This window comes from Montipora capricornis, chromosome 13 (assembly GCF_036669925.1).
Source record: "Montipora capricornis isolate CH-2021 chromosome 13, ASM3666992v2, whole genome shotgun sequence".
Taxonomy (NCBI): domain Eukaryota; kingdom Metazoa; phylum Cnidaria; class Anthozoa; order Scleractinia; family Acroporidae; genus Montipora; species Montipora capricornis.
This window is the reverse complement of record NC_090895.1, coordinates 553746-575949: the sequence shown is the minus strand read 5'-3', so window position 1 is coordinate 575949 and position 22204 is coordinate 553746. Positions and strand designations below refer to the sequence as shown.

Here is a 22204-nt window from a genome sequence, read left to right as displayed (position 1 = left end):
GTTTTAGTATATACTAAGGCTGGATATTAAGGCATACAGATTGGCCAAAGAAAATATTATTTATTAATATTTCAAATTTATTATTATTATTTTAGTATTTATTATTACTGTTACCATTATTATTATTGTTATTATTATTATTATTATTATTATTATTATTATTATTATACACATTATTTACTTTTACACTACATCCTGAACTTGAAATGAACTACGCATTGGTGCACTACGCTAATCCACAACTTGTTTATATAGAAACACTTCAGTGGGTTCAAAGCTATACAGTGATTCGCTCACTCACAATGCTTTCGGATGTATTAAAACTTTGGGAGGTTCGGGGCATCCTTCAATGAAACCGAAGGGAAAAGAGGGAGACAGATCAAAGAAACGGTGCAAAAGGCAATATAGATATGCTTGAGATAACTCAGCAAACCATTTGAATTTGGACACATTTGTTTTCCTGTCCATAACCAGATACAGTATTTGACATATAACAGACAAAAATTTGTTTGAAGTTGGTTTTTAGACTTATCCAGCCTCAGAGCAAGAGCAGTCTCCACGTAAAAGAAGACATTAGTTAAGTTATAGGTATTAAGCCAGGAAAAATGCTATTCCAGAAAGCTTGGGTTTTTTCACATTTTTAAAAGCTTTCAGCTTCTGACTGACAAAACAGCACTTTTCGTTTTCAACAACTCCTGTCTTTTTTAGAAACACATTGGTCGCCAACCGAAGATGTAAAAACTTGAAATTAAAGGTTAAAATCTTTGAGCTATTTGTGAACTGAAAAGCAGATTGATAACTTTCCCTCACTTTAATTTCTTCACATGATGGAAAAACTATTTCCTTATGCCATTTTTCCTGACATGCAAGACATGCAAGAGGTTTCTTAATTTAAGATGAAATTAACATTTTATACACAAGTCTTGTTGGTTTCGCACATTATAGGAACTTTTTAAGCAAACAGTCATGTTTTTGCATTTCCTTTTGTTCCTGAGGTGGTTAACTGCGGATACTATTACAAAGTAAGTAAGGGGCTGAACTTGAAGGTTAAACTTATTTAGAACATCAGTCCAAGGAAGAAGGTTTAAATAATTATCATAGAGATGTCTTATCTTTATTATCCCCTTTGTATACCATTCTCTATGGAAGACAGGCCCATTTCCAATCCGGATCAAAGAGTTATGCCACAAAAGCGACAATAAAAAGTGCTCTTCAGATACGACCTTACTTCCAAAAAAGAATTTCACTCCAAATTCCAAGGATTTCCTTAACAAATGGGCAGGTTATGGTAGTCACAATTTGAAACGTTTTTCGTTTTATTTAAATTGTTCTTTTGTATTAAATCACCTCGATATTGATCGAATTCCAGTTGAAAAATAATTTCCATCTCCCACAATTATTAACGTCCAGTCTTTTTTTTTTTTTTTTTTTTTTCCAGTTGGCCGAATATTTTGGAGGCCTCTTTTTTGAAGAATAAGAATCTCTCTTAAATCAAACCAAGAGGCTTGGCTTCATGCATCTATGTCACGTACAGGGAAATATAAGGGATTGGTACCATACTATTAATGGCAAAGGGAAGTGCCTCCTACAATATGTGTTAATTAGAGAAAGTAATGCTCGATGGAGATAAATTACTCTGGCATACAGTGGAGAAGACTCTCGTAGTTCAAAGAATTTCCACAAGAACATCATAGAACAGTGGTCTTTTAAACCAATCACTAACCATACCAATGCAAAACTAACACAATTATTTTGTTTGAATTTTATATCTCATCTCGTTGTCCAATTTTATTATATCAACACATTCATGCTTTATTGCCAAAAATGACACGTCAAATGCTCCATTAAAAAAGCAATTAACTAAGAAAACAACGCCCACTCACTCTAGGTTGAATTTTCTGACAACCTCCTGAAAAAGTGCAATGTCCTCCCAACCGTGTTTTACCTGACACAGTGAGTGTACTTTGAATTGACACCTTTCCCTAGAAAATAGATACCAGAGTAGAAGTGAATTTAAGGAGTGAAAAGGGATCATACAAAATGTCTGCACACGTTAGACCCAGCTCAGAAAACACTTCTGCGCTGCCTCTTACATTTTTTATTACAAAACTTAAGGAAACACAGCAAATATCCTCGAAAGAGAGGGATAATCATTAGATTAACAATAGGCCAACCTTTTGAAACCTTTGGGGAGTAGGGCTGGCGCAGACGTGAGATCACAGTGGTGAGATCATCAATGTGGCCAGATTCGATTCCCAGACCCTGCATCATATGTGGGTTGAGTTTGTTGGCTCTCTACTTTGCTCCGGGGCGTTTTTCCCCTCAAAAACCAATGTTTGATTTGATTTCTACGTACACTGTCTCCAATTAGAGCGGTTTTCAATTGTGTGTCGAAAGTAATTAGCGAATTGCTTTGGTTTTGCATTACTTCACTCAGTGATTGGTGCAAAGTTCTCGCACCACTTTTGCAACCAATCAGAAGTAAAAACAAAACCAATTGAGGCTTGTGCTCGCACATTTTCTCTCGCTTTGTGTTGCCTATCTGTAATTACTTCGAGCCTTGATTGGTTTACTGGATTGTCTCCATCCTTTTTGATTGGCCAAAGTAATTACTTTGGTTTTGGTTTTACGACACTTATTTCAAAACCGCTCTAGTGCCTTCAGTGCTAGAAGACTTGATGCAAATAAAGGTCATTATTAAATACAGGGCAAAATTAATGAATGCTGATTGGGTGAGATGGAGGGCGTTTTTCCTTCATCAAGAAGGCACTTTTGGTAATCAAGAGGGCATGATCACTTGACCCTGATTAGTTAACAGTCGCTTATCCAGAGCAAAAGAAGTTACAAGAGAATCTTCTTCCAGATTAGACTACTCTTTTGTCCACATATAAAGAACATTTTAAGCGCTATTTCTGTTGACAGCAACAATTTATTGAATTGAATTTAACCGAATGGGAGCGTGTTAATTGTCATTTGTCCCGGTACTAAACGGACCTCTCTTGTTAATTTTGCCCTTGCCTAAACACTTAATCAGTATGTGCCCTTGTGCAATTAACAGATAATTTCACTTGTATTTTGAAAATTTTGAAAATATGCGTGAAATTTATCCTTAATTGCCCTCGGGCCCATGCAATTACGTATATTTATCATCGACATCATTATTTCAAAGACCTAGATACTGTGGATCGGCACCTAGCTCAGATATACTGTTTCTTTTTGCTCCCTTCTGCTGGGTCTTTGTCCGGTCAATGGCATGTCGTTTGGAACAATGCACTCATTGCATAAGAATGGCAATAACGCATCATGAAATCGTTACGAGGTGTTCAATGTCACTTTGAGCGATTCAAAAATAAGTGGTAGTTGTAAATAAGGGGTCATCTCGTCCAATTATTTTCAAGCCTTCTACATAAAAGTATATGTTGTTCCTTCTGTCTTACCTCAGCCTTTATTGAGCTTACTAAACTCGCAGTAAAGAAGAAAGCACATGGAACACCCACATTACCAATTGGGATCCAAAATACAGGTCCAAGTTGAACTGGGGAGTGGAGGAGCGGGTGGGTTCTTTTGAAGAAGTCAACGCTGAAAAAGCAATGATGGTATCATACGCATTAGAGACACTGATCACAAAGTAAAATATAGTCCTGTTTCGAATCTATCAATTTGAAGGACAGGGTAACTCCCCTCCCCGCCCAGAGCTCAAAGGCCTTGCAAATTTGGTCAACTCTTTTCCTTTCACTTTTAAATTTAAAAGGTAAATCAGGAGTGGAAAATTCCTCTTTTCGCTGCATTCCATTCCACTCATGATTACAGTGTAGACTGTGCACTTTAGCTAGACGCGAAATGCCAAGTTGTTTCGAGTTCTGCAAAAGTTCTAGGATTCAATATGTTTAGCAAATGCTTTTCTGAGTTCAAAGTGACATCAAATGTAAATAGTAGCTATATCGGTTACTTCAGACTCATTTTGAAACGTAGTCATCAAATGACCCATAACCAATAACTGTCCAAGATCTCGCAGTTATCTCCCGAAGTCCATAAAGCTAAAGAATGACGTGCAGGCTCTCCTCTAGGGTTTGTGTTTACAATAATAGCCCTATGAGTTTGTTTCTTGACGATTCGGTAGACTGTTGGTAATTGATTTCAGGGTACAGGCCCCAAAACACGTGTCTCGATACAGGGTCGCGTTTTGCCAAATCTGTTAACGGTCGGTCTGTCAAGGATACTAGTTCCATCGATCCTTGTCGTAGCAGTGCGCGATGAGACTGTTACAAAGGTGATGCAAGCCGTTGTATTTAATGCAGGAAGGTCGGAATGAATGGATTTTAAACATCGTAATTAACCACGCCCGTGCCACTGGTATCAAACATCCTTTCAAACTCGCCCCAGACCACCACAGTCAGATTTTGGCCAGGATGAGCCCCAAAACTGATCCCCAGGGTGACATGGCCCTTCTGTTGCGGGTTTTGCAAGGGGCTATCTGCATCTCCTCCTGCTACATTATTTAACAGGTACAGTGTGCAATTCCAGTGTGCCTCCAATCCCCCGGTTTCAAAATACTTTCTTGGTGGTTACCCAGAGGGTAGCTTGCTTGCAGGAAGCGATGGTACCCCCACAAATCTTTCTTCTTACCATTCTGATTGAGTTCCAAGGATTTGAATGGATATTCCTCTCCGCATATGATCTGATGAATGCGTGTCACCCCAAACGTCTGGAAGACAAGTGGGTAATGAACTAAATTTTCGTTGTAGGTGCGACTTTACAGTAATCACACCATCACACGGTCGGGCACGCAGCCTTGAAAAAGACCTGTTTTCTTAAACATGGTGCTCTCCCCGTCAAACATAAATGTTCGTACATCTATGTTCATCGTTGGGTACCAAGCCTGCATGCCTTTGTTATGCCTTTGTTTAGTCAGCGCCTTGTAAGTGGTAGGGTTTAAGGTCAGCCTACAAAGATATAATTTGGCTTGGATATCATTCGGGCACAGGATACTTGGATTCTTCTTATTGGTCATCTTTGTGTAAAAAAAAAAAAAAAAAAAATTCGGGACGGTTAAAGGTGATGCGCAGCTTGATTTCGATGCGGGTAACTAACACGCCTCCGGTATGAAAAGGTTTTAAATGTGGTTTCAAAACTAGGTGCACCCATCCCTTCTCCAAACACTTGGAAGTCAACACTTTCAAGAGATTTGTCTCTACAGCGGCAAACACACCAGCGTTAAGGGGGTAGACGATTGATTGGCTTCAGCTGCTGTAACTTGTCCGTCTGCATACAAACCAGCATTGTTGGCACCGGTAGCTAGTCTTCGGAAATAGTGAATTCCCAGCGTGTAATGCTGCTGTTGTTGAGCAGGGAGTAACCCACCCATCGAGACCCTTGAAAAGCCACATCTTGTGCTGGAAAAGCGCAGAAATTCAAGGACTTGCCCGTAACGAAGGTCAACGTCATCTGTGGGTTGGTCGTCGAAGTCCACTGTCGGAACAGCTCGTAGTCCAAGGTTGATCCTGGCAGGAGCCCCGATCTCCAATGGAGTTTTTCATAATCCGTCTCCCACTTTCGGGGAGACTTCCTCCTCGCATGTTAACCCGTTTCGTTCTGGAGGTGATTCCCTCAGTTCTGCTTTATTTATCTTGGATGAAATACAGGGTAACCAAGGTAGGGTTAGTTTTGTTTTTAGAACATGCTACCAAGACACCGTTTGTTTCAGCTACTTCCTTTTGCAACGTTTTGTCGGTGTTTTCGCTCATGGGATGAAATTGTTTGTGCTTGGGTTCCAAATACACCACACCTCTTCCTCATCTCTCGTACCAGACTTCGCGCAATAAATCCGACTTCATTCCTCCCAAGATGGTGCTCTGCGCTACAACACAGTACACATGCAGGGCGCGAGAAGGCTCTCCCACCACCATTCGAAAGGCGTGGTTCAGGTTTGTGAAACGCCAATTACCATTCATGCTTAATCGAAGGTAAATTTTTCCTTTGCCGAAAACACACCATTTCCATCTTCATTCAGCAAGTCACGGTACCTCTTAGAGGTTGTCAGATCAGGCACTCTGTCATCTATGTTCTCTCGAGATAGGTTACGGCCCAACTTGCATGTTTCTGTCAACCGCCCAACGCTAAGGTACCATTGATCCAAATCTCTGGAGTGCTCCCTATCCCTTGGAGTTGGATCTTTTTATTGTCAATCAGGACGTTTTGTTCGTTTCCTCGCTGAATCCAACGAAAGGTTATGTAGAGACACTTTCCCGTGTCATCCACAAAATTGCTCCCTTGAAAGGGATCCTTAGGAGCTTTTAGATGAGAACATCAACACAGGCTTTCATGAAACTTTCTCCAGCCACCAACCATTTGAGATGATCTCTGTTGATTTGCACCTCCGATCTATCCCCAGGCCTCACTAGCGTCGTGTAAATCAGAAAAGCGTATTTTGGTACCAGATGGTACAGGTTCACTCCAGTGTCAGGCGTAGACATACTGCTCAAGGCAACTCGCCAACTACACCCCGGCAACGTCAGTCGTTGGGGCAGTCGGACCTTAAAACTGGATGGTGAGTTGTCTGGAAATTCAGGTAAGGTTACGTAGAAATCACTTACGGTTCTTTCACCCTTTCCGCTTGCGAATGGCCTTCACCTCGATCCAACTGTCACATTTTTCAGATCATCATTGCCAACACGCTTTGACCTGCTTTCCTTTGCGTTGTAAAACCTTCTCTATGCAGAAGAGCCTGTCATTTGGTGCAGTCACCGCTTGCAAATCTTGTCTGATAAAAATTTCCCTTCCCATTCTTGTACTTTGTAGGTGGGTACTACCCCTGGCACTACATGGCGGATCACCGAAACCTTCTTTTGTCTACCCAGGGAAATACCCTTTTTGAAATGGGTGATGTTTCTTGTTCAAACGTACCTGTGCCCCTTTTACCAAAAGAGTCTGTCTGCTCTTTTTCTTGGCTGTGAATCATTTGTCGTACAGACGGTGCTATATTTGGTCTTTGTTGGCTTCCGTCACATCTTTTGAAGATAGGCCAATGCTCCAATGCTTATCCAGGTACTGCACTGTTTGGTATTGACCTTGCATATCATTCTCCTTCATGCAATCATCCACTTATCTCAATTCCTTGACTTTTTCATTTAATTCCCGTTCAACGTAAAAGGCCTGACGATGCCTTATTTGCCTTGTCCTATGGGTCTCCTCTAAACTCAGTGTCTCATTCATGGTCTGTTTTTATCCTTGATGCTGTCAACTGTCTATTTTGGTGAAACGGTAAGGTCTTTTTATACATGGATCTGGACATTCGAATGGTTGAATGAAACCAACCAATAATTAGCAACTATTCACCGAAGTGGAGGTGGCTAGTGGTGGATTTCCACCACTACCCACAGACACTGAGGTGAATAGTTGTTTTAGTACATACTTAAACAGTGAGATAATATAGCACAAAAAGATGATTTTAACTCTTTTATTCGCGCAAAACTTACAACATTTTCGGGAGGAAAATCCGCGCGACTTGCTCGGAGATGAATAGATACGATATTCGGAGTTTGAGAGGCCAATCAGCGCGCGCGTTCAACGCTATCCCCTGTTTTAGTTTACACTAACATATAATATTAGCCTTTGACACTATGCTCTATTCTCCCAACATTTATCGTGAATCTAAAACATGTTCTGTAAACTTGACCACGGGTCAGTATTAGGTTCCATTTTTCGCTTGCCGATGATGGCACATGTTTTATCCATCAATGACACAATGGGCTCGAAGCTGGCTCCAAACGTTTCCTCAACACCATCGTACTCAAACCAACGATTAGGTGTCATTGAATATGGATACAAGGGCTTGTGCATCAGGCGTGTCATCTCTACGCCTCACCTCGTCCCACCATCCACACCCGCTAATCCTTGGCTGGTTTGTGCAAATATAAAAAAGCGAACACAGTATCAGCTTTCTTTATGATCCAATAATCGCGTGGCAATAACCCGTTAACTTTATAAGATGATGGGTGTGTACGCTGTGGCCGTTTGTTGGCAGCTCGGCAGGCGTTATCCGCTTCTGTTTCCGAGGAGCTACACTTTATCATGTTTATGCATGATACGTCAGAAGAAAAATCCCCCGGATGGCAAACTGCTGAGACGTCAACAAGTTTAGGATCATCACCACAACAGAGACGCCATCCTTTCCCAACCCCTCGGGTGATAGGGTGATTTTATGGGAGAATGCATATAACATGCATCCCACATTGCCCCGTCCATCGTGTGGCCCAGGCATTGGTGCCTTTAGCACCCCCAGTGATTGCCGTGATCTCCCTCTTTTTCGACATTCGTTCACTCTCACTCACAACTACAACTACATCAATCAAATGGTTGCATTCTGTTTTTATTGCACCATGGAACCAATTGGAATATATTTACAGTATTGAGCAATCACAATTTATGTGATCTTTGAAAAGCATCCATCAGATAGGCGCTGGGCCATGTGACAGTGTCATTTGAAAGGCTGATGGTGCTTGAAGTGTGTTCTCGAATGATCTTCAACTTTGATTGAACGGATGATGTCGAAATGGCACTGCGTTTTGTTTCTTCTTTGCTTGGTAAGCCATCATGCGTGGTTGAAAGCCTGGGTATCGAGGATGTTGCAGTGGCAGACTCACTTTCTCCTAGGGTGAAGACTAAGATCTTGTGGTTCCAGGGAGCGTGCGACTATTGGAAGTAAGAGCATGTGCGGCTCCAACAGCTGAGATACATGCGTCCAAGGTTCTTCTCAGTTTTGCTCTGTTTCAAAGTGCAAGGTTTATTGCAGTAGCACAACATCTTTTGCCATTCGGAGTGTTTTTTGTGTCGGTATTAATCACAAGGTGTTGATGCCATTGTTTCTCCTCCGCTTGCAAGTACTGGTGCATGTCTTGTTGGCTTGCAACATGAAGTCGCACGGGTACTCTGGGCATTTCACGTAAGTAAAGCCGTTGCATGATGTTGGGTGCTCCAACATACAAACGTGAAAAGAGCATGTCGCATCAACTTCCACCTGCGGATCATCGGGGATTTGCCCAATGAGTTCATCGATGGTGGTAGGTTCATTGTGCTGCCACACTTCCCCTCGTTGGTAGGGCTCCTCAAAGACTTGCAAGGTGAGTATGGGTGGAATGGGTGACAAGGGTGGGAATTCCTTTATGTCCTCCATTTCTTTGAGAATGGTCATAGCGTTGTTTCCTCGACATGTCTGTGTGACTTCTGTTTTCTTCTTGGTAGGAGGTTTGGATGGTGGAGTGTGTTTTCGAATTGGTAAGACTTGTTGTTCTGAGACATGATGAAATCTCGTAAAAAAAAACAGTGAGCGAAAACGACGCTTTTATAACCCACAAAACATTTGTCCCTCAAGGTATGATGGGTCGATGACATCATTGGGAATTTTGCTTAGCTATCGATCAAGTCATGGTTGTTACTGATTGGTTTTCGATGAGTGGTGTGATTGCAATTGGTTTCTTGAGCTAAGTCATGTCTTTGCTCCGCTGTAACTTCTCATTCACTCGTCAACCCTAGAGCAGGAAGAAGCTCTCTCCAAGCCAGTATATTTAAACCGCCAAAACGATACGCACACATACAGTTCTATTTAAAGTAACAAAAGATACACTAACCTGCAAAGAGCATAGGCTAATCTAGGAAGGTATTGCGAAAATTTGTGAAAATAACTCAGAAAAACTTAATATAATTTAAAGATACACTATGCAATAAATAAAGTATAATAAGTTAAGTGAGAATAATGACTGACTAAATTAAAATTAAAGTTGTAACATGCTAACTAAGCATAAACGCGCGCGCGCTCCTTACAAAAAATACATTTTCCCCGCCGAAATTTGCACGTGCTGTTTCACGTAGAGCTAGGGTTACGTGCTTAGACTCGCCTCTAATTTATGCACGCCCCCTTCTTTGTCATTCTCATCGATGTAAAAACCCTCGTGGACGTACGTTACTTGCATCTCATTAGCTCGACCCTAACTTCTGCGACATGGATGCACGCGTTGTTTCACGTTGAGCTAGGGCTACGTGTTCAAACTTGCCCTTAATTTATGCACGCCCAATTCTTTTGTCCTTCTGATTAATGACGTCCTTTGATGACGTCCTGTCTTTAGTTTTTCATGTATCTGTGAAGCACAATTAAATAGAAGTAACTTGTAGTTGACTATGGGTGCTTGTCTAGCTAATCTCTAAGGAGCAAGTTTTGATTGCTTGCGAATGAGACCTTGTTGCCTTGTTCAAGGCTAAATATTCCCTTGAATCTTTAGCTTAAGAACGACTCTGGCAACCGGAGCTAATTTAAAAGCAAACAAATGAATACTAAAATGGTGGCCATTTTGGAATAAAGCGGATGTATAATAGAACTTCAAAGTACCTAAGCGATAATACAACCTATTTGGTTTTCAAGAGACGTATTTTACTTTAAATACTTTGGAAGTCTTATTAATTCCTCTTCACTAAATTTCACCCCTGGAAGAAGGAAGTCACCTCAAGGACACCGGAAAAAACGTAATCCTTCGTTTGTTTCCTTGCAATACGATGACAACTTTATAGTTTTAACAGGTTGAAAAAATTTGGGCTATTTACCTGAACCATGACATATAAGGATTGCCTAAGACACCCGAAATATAGTCACTGTGCTCTGTTAAACCCTGTTTGTGACCTGTTCGTTGCAATTTTTCGAGGAAGTCACGGTTCACACAACCTATATTCACTTAATTAAGGACCTCAGTGACCATGCACCTACCTTTCTGGTTCACCCAGAGATTTATTACAATTTAGTGGCCATAACTAAGTACAAGATAACATGGCGAATACTTTGTATAGAAATAAAAATGACAGAGTTCAAAGTAAAAATAGTATCCATAGACTTGGCAATTTGTTTAAAGGCAACGTAACAAGATAGGCATATTACTGGTTAGACGAAAGAGAAAAAATGAACCTCGCACACATGAAAAATTCAAGCGGCTCCAACGGGATTCGATATATACATTTCTTTCATCAAGTCCTTTCACGGGAACATTTGCTGAGCCAAAGAAAGTGTGTGGCTTCGTAGCCCAGTTGGTTGAGCATTGCACCGACATCACAGAGGTAATGGGTTCAAATAAACTTGGAGCCATCTGATTTTTTCAGGTGTCTAGAAAGAGACCATAGCTTAAATTATCCAAATAAGTGCGAAGTGTGGGTTCACAGCTCGGTTGGTAGAGCATTGTGCTGGCATCACAGAGGTCATGGGTTCGAATCCCGTTAGAGCCACCTGGATTTTTAGGTGTCTATCAGAGAAAATAATTTTAGCTTGAATTGTCCAGATAAGTGCAAGGATCATTTTCCTCCTTCATTTAAGCATCTTACTTAGCCAAACGAAACATGCACCTCACCTTTTCTTTATAACCGTCTCCATATCCGCTTCAAAGATTATCTGGCCGCCTATCTCCATACCGAATAATGGGTCTCTAGATACTAAATCGCCATTCTTATCTCTACGCGTCTGTATGCCAAATGAAAGAGTGAAGTCAGCGTTCACTTTGATCGTCACTTGCACTGTTGTATAACTTCCACCAAACAGCTAAACACATGAAAAAGTCAAATCATTGAGTTCAGATGATTTTACTGAGGCATACAAGGTATACTAGACAGGGGTATCATTCGTTTCCTTAGAGCAAGCACTTTTTAACTGAGCTCATGGCTAATAAGGTGAACCTTATATCAAAAAATGGAGGTAATAATTTATAAGCTACCTGAAGAAGCGCCTGGTATTAATTTTTGTTCTGGACATAGGGTAAAGTGACTAGGTTCCTCAAAGTCGAGAATCGTATGGTGGGATATTTTGGAAAAGCCCTGTCCATCACAATAATCCATCGCACGTTTGGGGTGGCTCAATAATATCAAACAATATCATTTTGCATACACTAAAAGTGTCCAGTCGAACACTAACTCCCTTAACACTCACCGGAATTTTCCATCTGGGCAATGTATATGTTTGGTGAAACTCATTTTTCATATGCTCTATGTCTCTCTTCTGCCGCCTATGTTGTTTTCTCAGTTGGTCAAATCTAACAGAGGTGAAAGCTGTGCCATTCGCAATAAATGTTACAGGGAGGACTTCAATCAAGACATAATTTCCATTCGCTTTCATCTCGATGACCTGGAAATGAATAAAAGAAAAACGATATCTCTAACATCGATAAATCTGTGATGTAGAGAAAAAAAATCCTCACACAATTTCAGTAATTGTGCACGGATACGTCTAGTCTCAGAAAAGCTGCTCTTGATCATGAACGTTTCGAAAAACCTGAGATGAAGTCATCTTTAACATTTCATAATTGCAACAATACTCTTTTATTTTCCCTTTGCGTTGGCTTGATCCGTTCGAGGAAAGTGGTTGTGCAACCAATTTCTGGTTAATTCGAACACATGAGTGAGATAAGAGAACTAAAATTCCGAAAACGGACTATCTTAACCAAAAGATTCCCAGTGAGGGAATTTGGAAAGAGACCACACACTTACTTGAGATCAGTGAATATACGATGTAATCATTCACCAGACTTCTGGTCTATCTTATGAAGAAGTTGCTTGAGGTACATGTAGGTGCAAAATAATACCAGCACGTACGGATGGGACGAATCATTATAAACTTACCGGCTCCTCCACCTCACTGCAGATACCACTACCCAAAACTGGTTATCTAAAAAAAGGTTTGCTATAGTGGAGAAAAACTGTGGAATTCGCTTCCTGCTACACTTTGCGAAACCCTCCTAATTTCTATAAAATTAATGTGCCCGTTTTTATCTGATTTTTGCTCGTGTCTTACGTTGGAGAAAGTCAAAATACATTTAGTGAATGGAATTAGCTGGTGATTTATAGAAAGTATAACACATTTTAATACACTGTAAATGGTTCTATTCGATTTGATCATTTTATTGTAACCACACGCCTCTTGTGGAATTCAACTTATAGGTATAATTATTATAGTTGACGAGCGAAGCATGTCTAAATAGAATATAGTTAGGTACGTACAACTGTTAGTTGTACCTTGGTCAATAATTCTACCATCCTGTTACCCTTGAATATCTGGCATTGTATATCCTAGCTGAGAAAGAGTTTAATGAAACACACAAAGTCACTCCAGCAAGGCAATCTGGTTGACTTACAGCAAATAGCAACAAAAAACCAGCTGTTTCAATGTAATGGCAAGTTCTATGAACAGGTTGACGGCGTAACCCCTAGGGGCCTTATGGTCAATGCGTTCCTATTCTCTATTGAAAAAAAGCTCGAGTGTGAAAACAAGTTAATTGAAAGTGAAATCGAGTTTTACCTTGGCCAGAATGGGATTACTGTTCCTTCCTACAATGACATCATTTACTGATACATTCTTGTGCTTCTCGTTGTCAGGCTCAAATGTAATCAGGCTTAGGCTGTTATCCCCACCTGTGCATGTGACATTGTCATTGCGGAAGTCTCCACTAAGATGACTTTTAAACCTAGAAGGAGGGAAAAACGACTTTTTAAGTAAAAATAAATGATGATGATGATGATGACCATGATGATAATTGGGGAAGATTGATAACTACTCCCAACTTCGACTTAACATTGCAAGGAAATGGAATAAGGAAACAATTTTTTTTCTTTCCCTGTTACCTCAAACAAATTGTAATAAAACGGGACTTTACAACATTGCCAACATTGCTTAACAACTGTGATAAATCAGGGGGTGATAATAATAATAATAATAATAATAATAATAATAATAATAATAATAATAATAATAATAATAATCCATGACTTTCTGTGATCAAAACAACCTGCAAGGAGATTGTCTTCAAACTTTACAGGCGTAAACTCTGCCCCGGTTCTGGGGCGGCTCTACTAAAAGATTAGGGTTATCCAAGTGACTGCGGAGGCCTGGATTCCTCCCAACACATTCAGAAAACCAAGATCTTTCGAAAATCGCTCCAACCCACCAGACACCACACCCAAACAAGCAACCCCCAATGGCCAATCTTTTTTGAAAGCCGATGCATCTTCCTGATTTTCTTTGCCAGATGAGAGTACTTGGTGATTTGCTCATCATCTTATGTCACAACGTTCCTATCCCAAAGCACTAAGAAACTGACAAACGCCCACTCCTGAGCCGCTCAGTCCACCACTGTAAATGTCTGAACGATTATGTTCCATCTTGTCTGTTTTCTCGAATCTCGTATCCACCAAATCTCCACATACTCCCATCCTCCGACACCATAACCTCATCCACAACCATCTTATACCACATATCAGCACACTTTACACCATACTTCCAAGAAAGCTCCCAGTACACCATGCTTCCTCTCAAACTCCCTCTCCGCCAAACCAGTAGAACCACCCACCACATGCCCAACCGATTCCACCACATTGCCCCACACTTTCCTTCTCGATCGTGGCCAAAAAAACTTAGTTCGCAAAACCTGCTCCTAGGCAGCGATAACATACCCCTCTTTGCTCTTCCCCAAATACCTAGCTCTAAGCTGCTGCCAAGCATGCTGCATGGGCTTGTCCTGTCAACAAGAACATTAACTTGGACAAACAGAGCAATGTCATTGTAGCAACTGTTGCTATCACAACAGTACCCAGAAAATTCGAACCATAATTTTCTGCATAGGGTGTTGAAAGTGCCCTCTGTAGGCGATGCAGTCTGATTATTCAGTCTTCCAAGGGGGTAGACAAATATATGTGTACTTTACCTTACTTCAACTAGTGAATCCTAAGTGAGCATGTTGACTTACTTTTTAATTACATCTTTAAGATGCCCCCGTCCTTATAAGGTCAGACCACCCAGTTTTTCATTTCATACAAAAGACACATTCAATATCAATTATATTATTCATTAAAAAAACTTCTTGAAGTAAAAAAGGTTCTCTGGTTAAAAAACATAAGCTCTCGGCTATCAGAGTATAGCCTTTTACGAATGCAAAAAAATATGCTTCTAGTTTTTATACTTCTGATCAAAAGTTCACCTGCTTAAAAAGTGGTGTGGTGTCACGTCATCCCTGGACGATTGACGTCAATTCTATTACACCAAAGATACCTATTTGTCAGCTTGCTTGAAATATGCGAGATTTCCGAGCCAGTAAAAGAAGGAAAATGATAGAAAATGATGTCTTGAGTCAGGAACCCATGACCCAGAGCCTACAACTCCCATAATGGGCCTATGTCACGGTATTTTTACAGACCGATCTATTTTTAGACTACTTTTTCCGAAAAAACACAAAGGCAGTTCCAGTTCGGTGACGCTAAGACGCTAAGATTGGTCATCGGGCTCCTATGGGAGTCTCATTCGCGGAAAATTCAATCTAAAAATATATAGGTGTATGAAAATGCCGTGACACGAACATCGTGTCGTGGGTTCCTGCTTGAGTACATACCTTTGCACCCATGTAGAATTTTCTGTACATCTCTCCAGTTCAGTCTCAAGGAACATTAAATCTGATACATGGCTCACTTTGGTCACTTTCTCAATAAAACCATGACTGTGTGTAGAAATAATGACATCTTCCGGCTTTGCAACAAATGCATGATCCTTGCTGATCACCAGGAACTGTGTTGGAACCAATTCGTCCCCAACTTTGTAAAGATGCCCAACACATTTGAAGACTGGTGTGTCTGTTTATAAAAAGTGAAATTAAGAGCTGACTTGCAAGTTTATGGTTTTCAGGTCAAAACTGCGCAAAACCCGTTTCACCACTTTTGCCTTTAGGTACAATATACCTGCCGGCCTGAGCCCAGCATAAGAAATGCTAACATCCTAAAATCCTGAACAAATTTCTTGGGACACCTTCAACAATGAGCGAAAATAATCTCTTCCATTAAAGGTTTACTGTATATTTTATAGTAATTCCCCTCATAGTGTATTCTCAGGTGTAGCCCCCAGACTCCCTCAAGCAATGTTGAAAGACACTGCAGCATTTCTGAACGTTTCCAGGATCCCAATCAACACTGAAAAGGGGGAGGGGGACTTAACACATAGGGGTCTTAACACATCTTCACTTTTAAGCCATTTTAGCTCAAGTGTCCCAAGCCTTTGTAAAGGATTGTATGTCCAATGACTCGAAACAACTGGCCAAATTTTGATTTATTTCCGTCCTCAAAATTCTTAACTTCAGACGACAACAAGACTTTCATTGTAGTAGTATGGTTGTTGATAACAGAACTAAAACAATAATTTTAACATCTGTTCATACAGAAAAGCGAAAATAAGGCGGCTGTGCATGCCCCAAATCAAGCGATGGTTGCAGCTGTATAAGTACAGTACACTTTTCCGAACAATGTTTATTTGACTGCTGCCTGTGCTGTCAGCGGAAAACTGTAAAGGTAGCCGCGCCTCTGCATTGTAGCTTCCCGTCATTTTCTTTTGTCTATTTCAACCATGAACTGAGAAAGTTCTCGTTATGTTTGAGCCGTTATGTTTGTAGAAATCTGGTTTTTGGATGTAAACCGTGGGTTATTGTGCCGGCAAAACGGTAAGCAATACTGCAGGAACGTTTTTGTAAACCTGTTACGGATAAATTACTCGTTGGTTTAAGTTTTCATACTACTAAGTCGCGTACTTAGTTCATGTATGTTTTGTCACTAGTTTGTTATCTCACACTCAGAACAAAGAGTTCACACTAAAGAAGTCGGAAATTTAGCACGTAGAACTTGGATTTGTATGTCACTAACCAAAGATGCGACAAAACTAGGCTGGGTTTGAATAAGGTCCACTTGATGCATACTTGAAAGATTTTAATCGCTGATGACACTATTCTCTGCTCAAGTCTTGACGTGCAAGGCGTGACATCCTGCTCCTTTTATTGCTCCTTTTATTATTTATCTATTTATAATAATAATAATAATAATAACAACAACAACAACAACAACAACAATAATAATAATAATAATAATAATAATAATAATCACTCAATACCTCTTCTAAGATGGATTTGGATACCAGAATTATGGAGATTGCTCATGGTATGAAAGATAGTTTACCATATTGTTGATGGAGGTGGCTAAACTGGGGATTGGGATGGGGTTCGTACCCTGATTAAATTTATTCTTTCTGTCCTTCCCTCCCTCCCTCCCTCAGAGTTTGTATGTTGAAAGGCCTGGCGTCCAGAGGCTAGTTTGAACGAGCTGTAATTGTTCCACTTATTCTTCGCAGATCGTGGATCCATGCTCAAATAAAGATCTTGTTCTTACAAGGTAGTATGGGACACCAATACTCACCCGATTGTAAAATATGAAGGTCACTACTATTTAGAGTGACGTTTCCCTCTATAAGACCATACAGATCATTCAGATATGGCTCCTCATCAACTGTAGCCTGGTCAGTAATCTCCACTGCAGACACATTTTGTGTGAAATCAGCATACTGAATAAGTTCCTCAATCCCAGCTTCCAATCCAAGAATCATAGTATAGGGTCCTTTTGTTGATTGAAAGTAAGAAAAAAAAAATCAAACAGTAGAAATGTACATCAAAACCAAAATCAAATGAAATTTTAGTTCTAGCAGTCTAACAGCACAATTATTATGTGTACCAGGAGCCCATTACCCGGAGCCTCCATCTTCGATATTAACCCTCTCAGCCAGCCCTGTCCCGTATCTCCTTATTTTTAGAAGCAGTCATCCACTGATTACGTAACATGCAGCAAACCTGAAACGCGAAGGTGTTTTAAAATAAATAGACACACGGGACAAGGTTGACTCAAGGGTACAATACGTAGGAACCTCCGGATAATGGGCTTCTGTGTGAACCTAGTTTAGAGGCTGATCATGAGCTTCTACAAGTCGAAGGTTTAACTCCTGCAAAGGAGTATCCCTGAGCCACCTTTGGAAAAAAGATCACTCGTGTCTTTGACTACAAACAATTAACGTCACAAAGTATCCCCCAGCAAATGCTGCTCCTCAAGCAAGGATAAACAGCTGCAATTACCTTAGGCTGAAAATAACGATTACTTTTACCCTTACCTTATTTTTGGAAGGAAGTAGGAAGGGCTTAGATTTGAATTGACACTTAGTTTTGAATGTCAAAATTGGGCTTGCATCTAATAAGGTTCATTTCTGAACAAAAGTGACACTAGCAAAGGAATTGCTTATTGACTCCAAGAGAAAAATTAAGTACCTTAATTCATATTAGAAAAGCTACCATTTGTTTTCTCAAACAGGAAATTAGAAAGAGACTAAAAACTATGATTGCAGTGGGCAAAGAATTCCAGACGTTAGGTCTTTGAAAAGGGATGGTGAAATGCTTGATGGCCGTACTACAAATATGAAGACGCAAATCAGAGTGCTCCATTTAACTTGAGAACTGCTTGCCATAAAAGAATGACTGCTATTAAGCAGAAGACGAAGTCATGTCTGTCTATTTACCAGTTTACACTTAGCTATCGCCACATACGTTCAGCACACAATGTTGTCTTGAACGTTTTATTCAAACATCTACAATATGTACATTCATAGCTCTCCGCAGTCAGATAATTAATATACTCAAATTAAGCTTTCAAAATTATAAAAGGGAAAAATTGTCCTAGTGGTCTAAACATCAAAAAGAGAAAACTAAAGCTGTCTATATTTTTGTGTAAATATTTTAGTCTCAATCGTGAATGTATTGAACTTCAAATAATGATGTACAGTATAACATATTAGAGTAATAAAAAAAAAACCAGTCATCTTAGCTTTTGTTAACCATGTCCCAAATTTTGGGACACCCGCGACCAGACCTAACACTCCATCCAGGATACAGGAAGAAGGGAGACCCTGAGAACAAGGTTAAAGGCCAAGTTCATTTCCCAAATCCATTACCGGGAATTAAACTCTCTCTCTCTCTCTCTCTACTAAAAGGATTTCCACCCCAGCACTTTAATAATCAGATTGCATGATGAAAATTCCTGCCTGTATTAGTGGTCTCATTGACTTTGTGCATCAACCCGCCTGCCTGCGGACTCGATAACACGTCACCAATCTTGATGCCTAGACTCCTCGGCGCAACAAATACTGACATTCTATCATCCATGTCAGGAGAAGTGGGACATCGGTAGATGGTTGCGATGTCAGGGTTGATGACCTTAACATTGCTTCGAATCATAGTATTTTCTATCCTCTTCGTATCTTTGTAATCGACTTTTAGCAAGCCAAGAGGACATTGTGTCTCATTCCAAGCTCTACATTTCCTCTGTTCCTAGAAGATAGAACACATTGCTTGCAATCTAAACAACAGAACTCCAACAAAGTAATTGGCAAAAATAAGTAAATGATCTACGAAAAATCAAATTAACTTAGGCACATTTCACGAGTTACCTTCACTTTAATATTAATATCTGATTAACAGCGGTTATCAGTCACCATACGCCCCCCCCCCCCCCCACTTCCCGCCCCACTACCTTTTTTCTCATTTTTCAAAACTAAATTTGGCTGGATGTCAATCAAATGTTTCCGTGACAAACGTCCGGTTCACTTCACGGCAGTCGAATTCGTCAAGGAAACGCTTGCTTGGCATCCACCCAAATTTGGTTTCAGAGAATGAAGAGGCGCGTGTGACTAAAAATTGCATGAGCAATTTTGCCTTATCTCACAGGGATACCTGTGAAAGCAATTTACTTTTAACTAAATGTACCTTTAATAGGCTTCAAAATGTTATTTCTGCCTCAAACATTGACCGAATTGTTTGGAATCGATGTTGACAAAATTGGGGCTGTCTTCCATTCCCGTCAGTCCCATCTCGAGTAAGGTCTCAGATGAAGTTCATACTGGTCCATGTAGCAGAAAAGTCATCAATTGGAAGCGTGGGATTAACCCTTTACTCAAGAAAATTTTTGATTTGAAGCTGTTTTTGCCTCAGTCCACATCACATTAAAAATTGAGAACGTTTAGGAAGACGAGCCGGCAGACAAACAAAGAACTTAAAAACACGTAGGTCTAGAAAGCAACAACCGAACCACAAATAATTTACTACATCATTAACACCTGTTTTGCTTATTCACTGACAAGCACCATGAAAAATTGAAAGGAGCAATTCTTTCATTAATTTATTGTGAAGTCAATTACTTATTTTAGCTGGGCTTTTGGAACAGTCTATTTAGATAGAACATTTAGAATTTGTCATCTACTCTAGAGCAATAACAAGGAGTACAACAAAAAATTACCACATGATTAAAGCAATTTTCTAGGTCATGGCATTTCTGACAAGTCTCCTTATCGCTTGTATCTTGAGCTAAATTACACTGTCTGTTGGCACAGTCAACTCTCTGCAATATATTTGGCAAGATAAAGCAAAGAAAAAGATAAAACAAACCACAAAGCAAATCTCAGTCATCAATATACACAGAAATGCGACAAACTCTTTCATCCCCTAACAGATTAATTTTTACCTATGCAGAATATTCTAGCCTTGCCAAGGACGCTAAGATAGGCCAAAAGAGCATGTGCATCGGCTGTGATTTCGTATCTCGATAAATGAGGCCGCGAAAGGTAAATTTTGCATCAGCGCTCAGATCCAAACTTCGGTTCAGCTTGAAACTCGCAATACTAATCAGGCCTTAAAGGTTCAGGTAATTGCGACAGTGAAACCACAAGAAAAACTACAACACATGAGCCCCCATGGGCTCTTAATGGGGGCTCCTACACAAGACCATTCAGTGTTGTCTAGCCATGAGAAAAAAAAGTTTGAATTTTAATTTTCACCTGAATTGTGTGGGAGCAACGACTGCTGGACCCGACAGTATAACAATGATAGTAAAACCAGTCAGGACAGTTATATGAATAAGGTCCTTTTGGAGTTCCCGGCATACATTTTTTCAAGCTGTCACACCAACCACATACTGAATCACCTCGAGAACAAGTTGAACAGCGATGAAATTTTGTGCAGTAGGAGTAAGTACAACCTCTTCCCTGCAATTGCCGACAACATAAGAAACATTTAAAGGAACCATATTTTAATAAACCTCTAAATTAAGCGCCGTACTAAGTTAACCTGTATATACTGAACCTGTATAGTATTTAGTGTCATAATTGGTTAATTGGAATTAGATGTAAACTATCCTACCCGCCTCGGTTAGCTATAGCTATTGCGGTTAGATGCATATTACTGTAATTGTTTCAAAACTAAAAAAAATGTTGTTATTTGTCTGTAACAAAAGAGTTAAAAAAAAAAAAAGTTAGCAACTGTACGAAAGACATGCATTTTTATTATATCTCTAAGTTAGCACGCGGGCTGTGGGTGGCTGATTTATCGGGCTGTATTCTACATTACGGACCGATCTACAGACCGCTAAATTTGAAATTTTGATAGAATATTCTCTATCGAGTTTTTCCTTTCGTTTATGTTACATAAATGTGTAAAACGTTTTCATTCTTGCAAGCAACTATTTGAAAAAGCCAAGAACAACTAATAGTTTTTTCGATTTTGCCGCTGCAATCTTTGTGGCAGTTGAATCTTCAGCTTATAACTTATACTAGTTACCTTTCCCGCACCCCTGATTACCTCAGAGATATGATAAATTTCTTACTAACTTCATTTTCTCGGTCCGTACTGAAAGTTACGGAAAAATTCGGTCCGAACTATAAAGTACCGACGTCGAACTCGGTTTTTGAGAGGTTTGTAAGAGGATACTTCGAACATTTGCCCTTAAATTCATCAGACCGCATTCACCTCTAGTAAATATTTTGGAACTTGTAAAAGTTTCAAGTTTTCAACTTTCAAGTTTTATTCATTTACAGCAAACAGTTTAAGTTGTTACTAGGCTGGCTTGCAAATAGAGAGAAGCTAATCGTGGCATTTTGTTTTTTGTTAAGAAATAAATGATTGTTACATACAACAACAACATGTAAACATTACTCTTTGTGCTTTCAAATATTTAGAAAGTAGAAGAATTTAGGAGAAAAGGAGAAGAAAGTAGTCTAGGTAAAAGAGCAATATGTAAAGAGGAAAACTACAGACTAAACTTAAGTTGGAAATTTAATTTTCATCCTGTTAATTAAGGTATCTATATCGGCATAGGAGTAGTCGTGTTGATCATATTGACCAACTTAAGACAAAGCAGAAAAAAAGTGCAAAATAAAAATCAGAGGGTTAAGAATTGAAAATAACCAAAATTAAGTAGAGGAAAAAAAAGATTAAAATCATAAACGGAAGAACTTACCGCATATCCTCTCTGACACTTGCACAAATTTGGCCCCAGACATTCTCCT

The 22204-nt window shown here is 39.8% G+C and overlaps 1 protein-coding gene across 3 annotated transcripts in view; it reads right to left on the bottom strand.

Annotated features, from left to right (window-relative positions):
* The window catches only part of LOC138028891 (uncharacterized), an 84200-nt gene that overhangs the window by 33025 nt on the left and 28971 nt on the right, over window positions 1-22204 (bottom strand). For 2 of the 3 annotated variants that reach the window (XM_068876530.1, XM_068876531.1), the window contains exons 8-18: window positions 22156-22204; window positions 20699-20905; window positions 20161-20262; window positions 18911-19196; window positions 17245-17442; window positions 15405-15642; window positions 13322-13487; window positions 11957-12151; window positions 11385-11572; window positions 3438-3579; window positions 1884-1982 (exon numbers count right to left, since the gene is read on the bottom strand). The exon at window positions 22156-22204 is cut by the window's right edge and continues 130 nt beyond it. In XM_068876530.1, the coding sequence (XP_068732631.1) occupies window positions 1884-1982; window positions 3438-3579; window positions 11385-11572; window positions 11957-12151; window positions 13322-13487; window positions 15405-15642; window positions 17245-17442; window positions 18911-19196; window positions 20161-20262; window positions 20699-20905; window positions 22156-22204 (1870 nt within the window). The remainder of the gene's footprint in view (window positions 1-1883; window positions 1983-3437; window positions 3580-11384; window positions 11573-11956; window positions 12152-13321; window positions 13488-15404; window positions 15643-17244; window positions 17443-18910; window positions 19197-20160; window positions 20263-20698; window positions 20906-22155) is intronic. The other variant, XM_068876532.1, reaches the window with a different exon arrangement.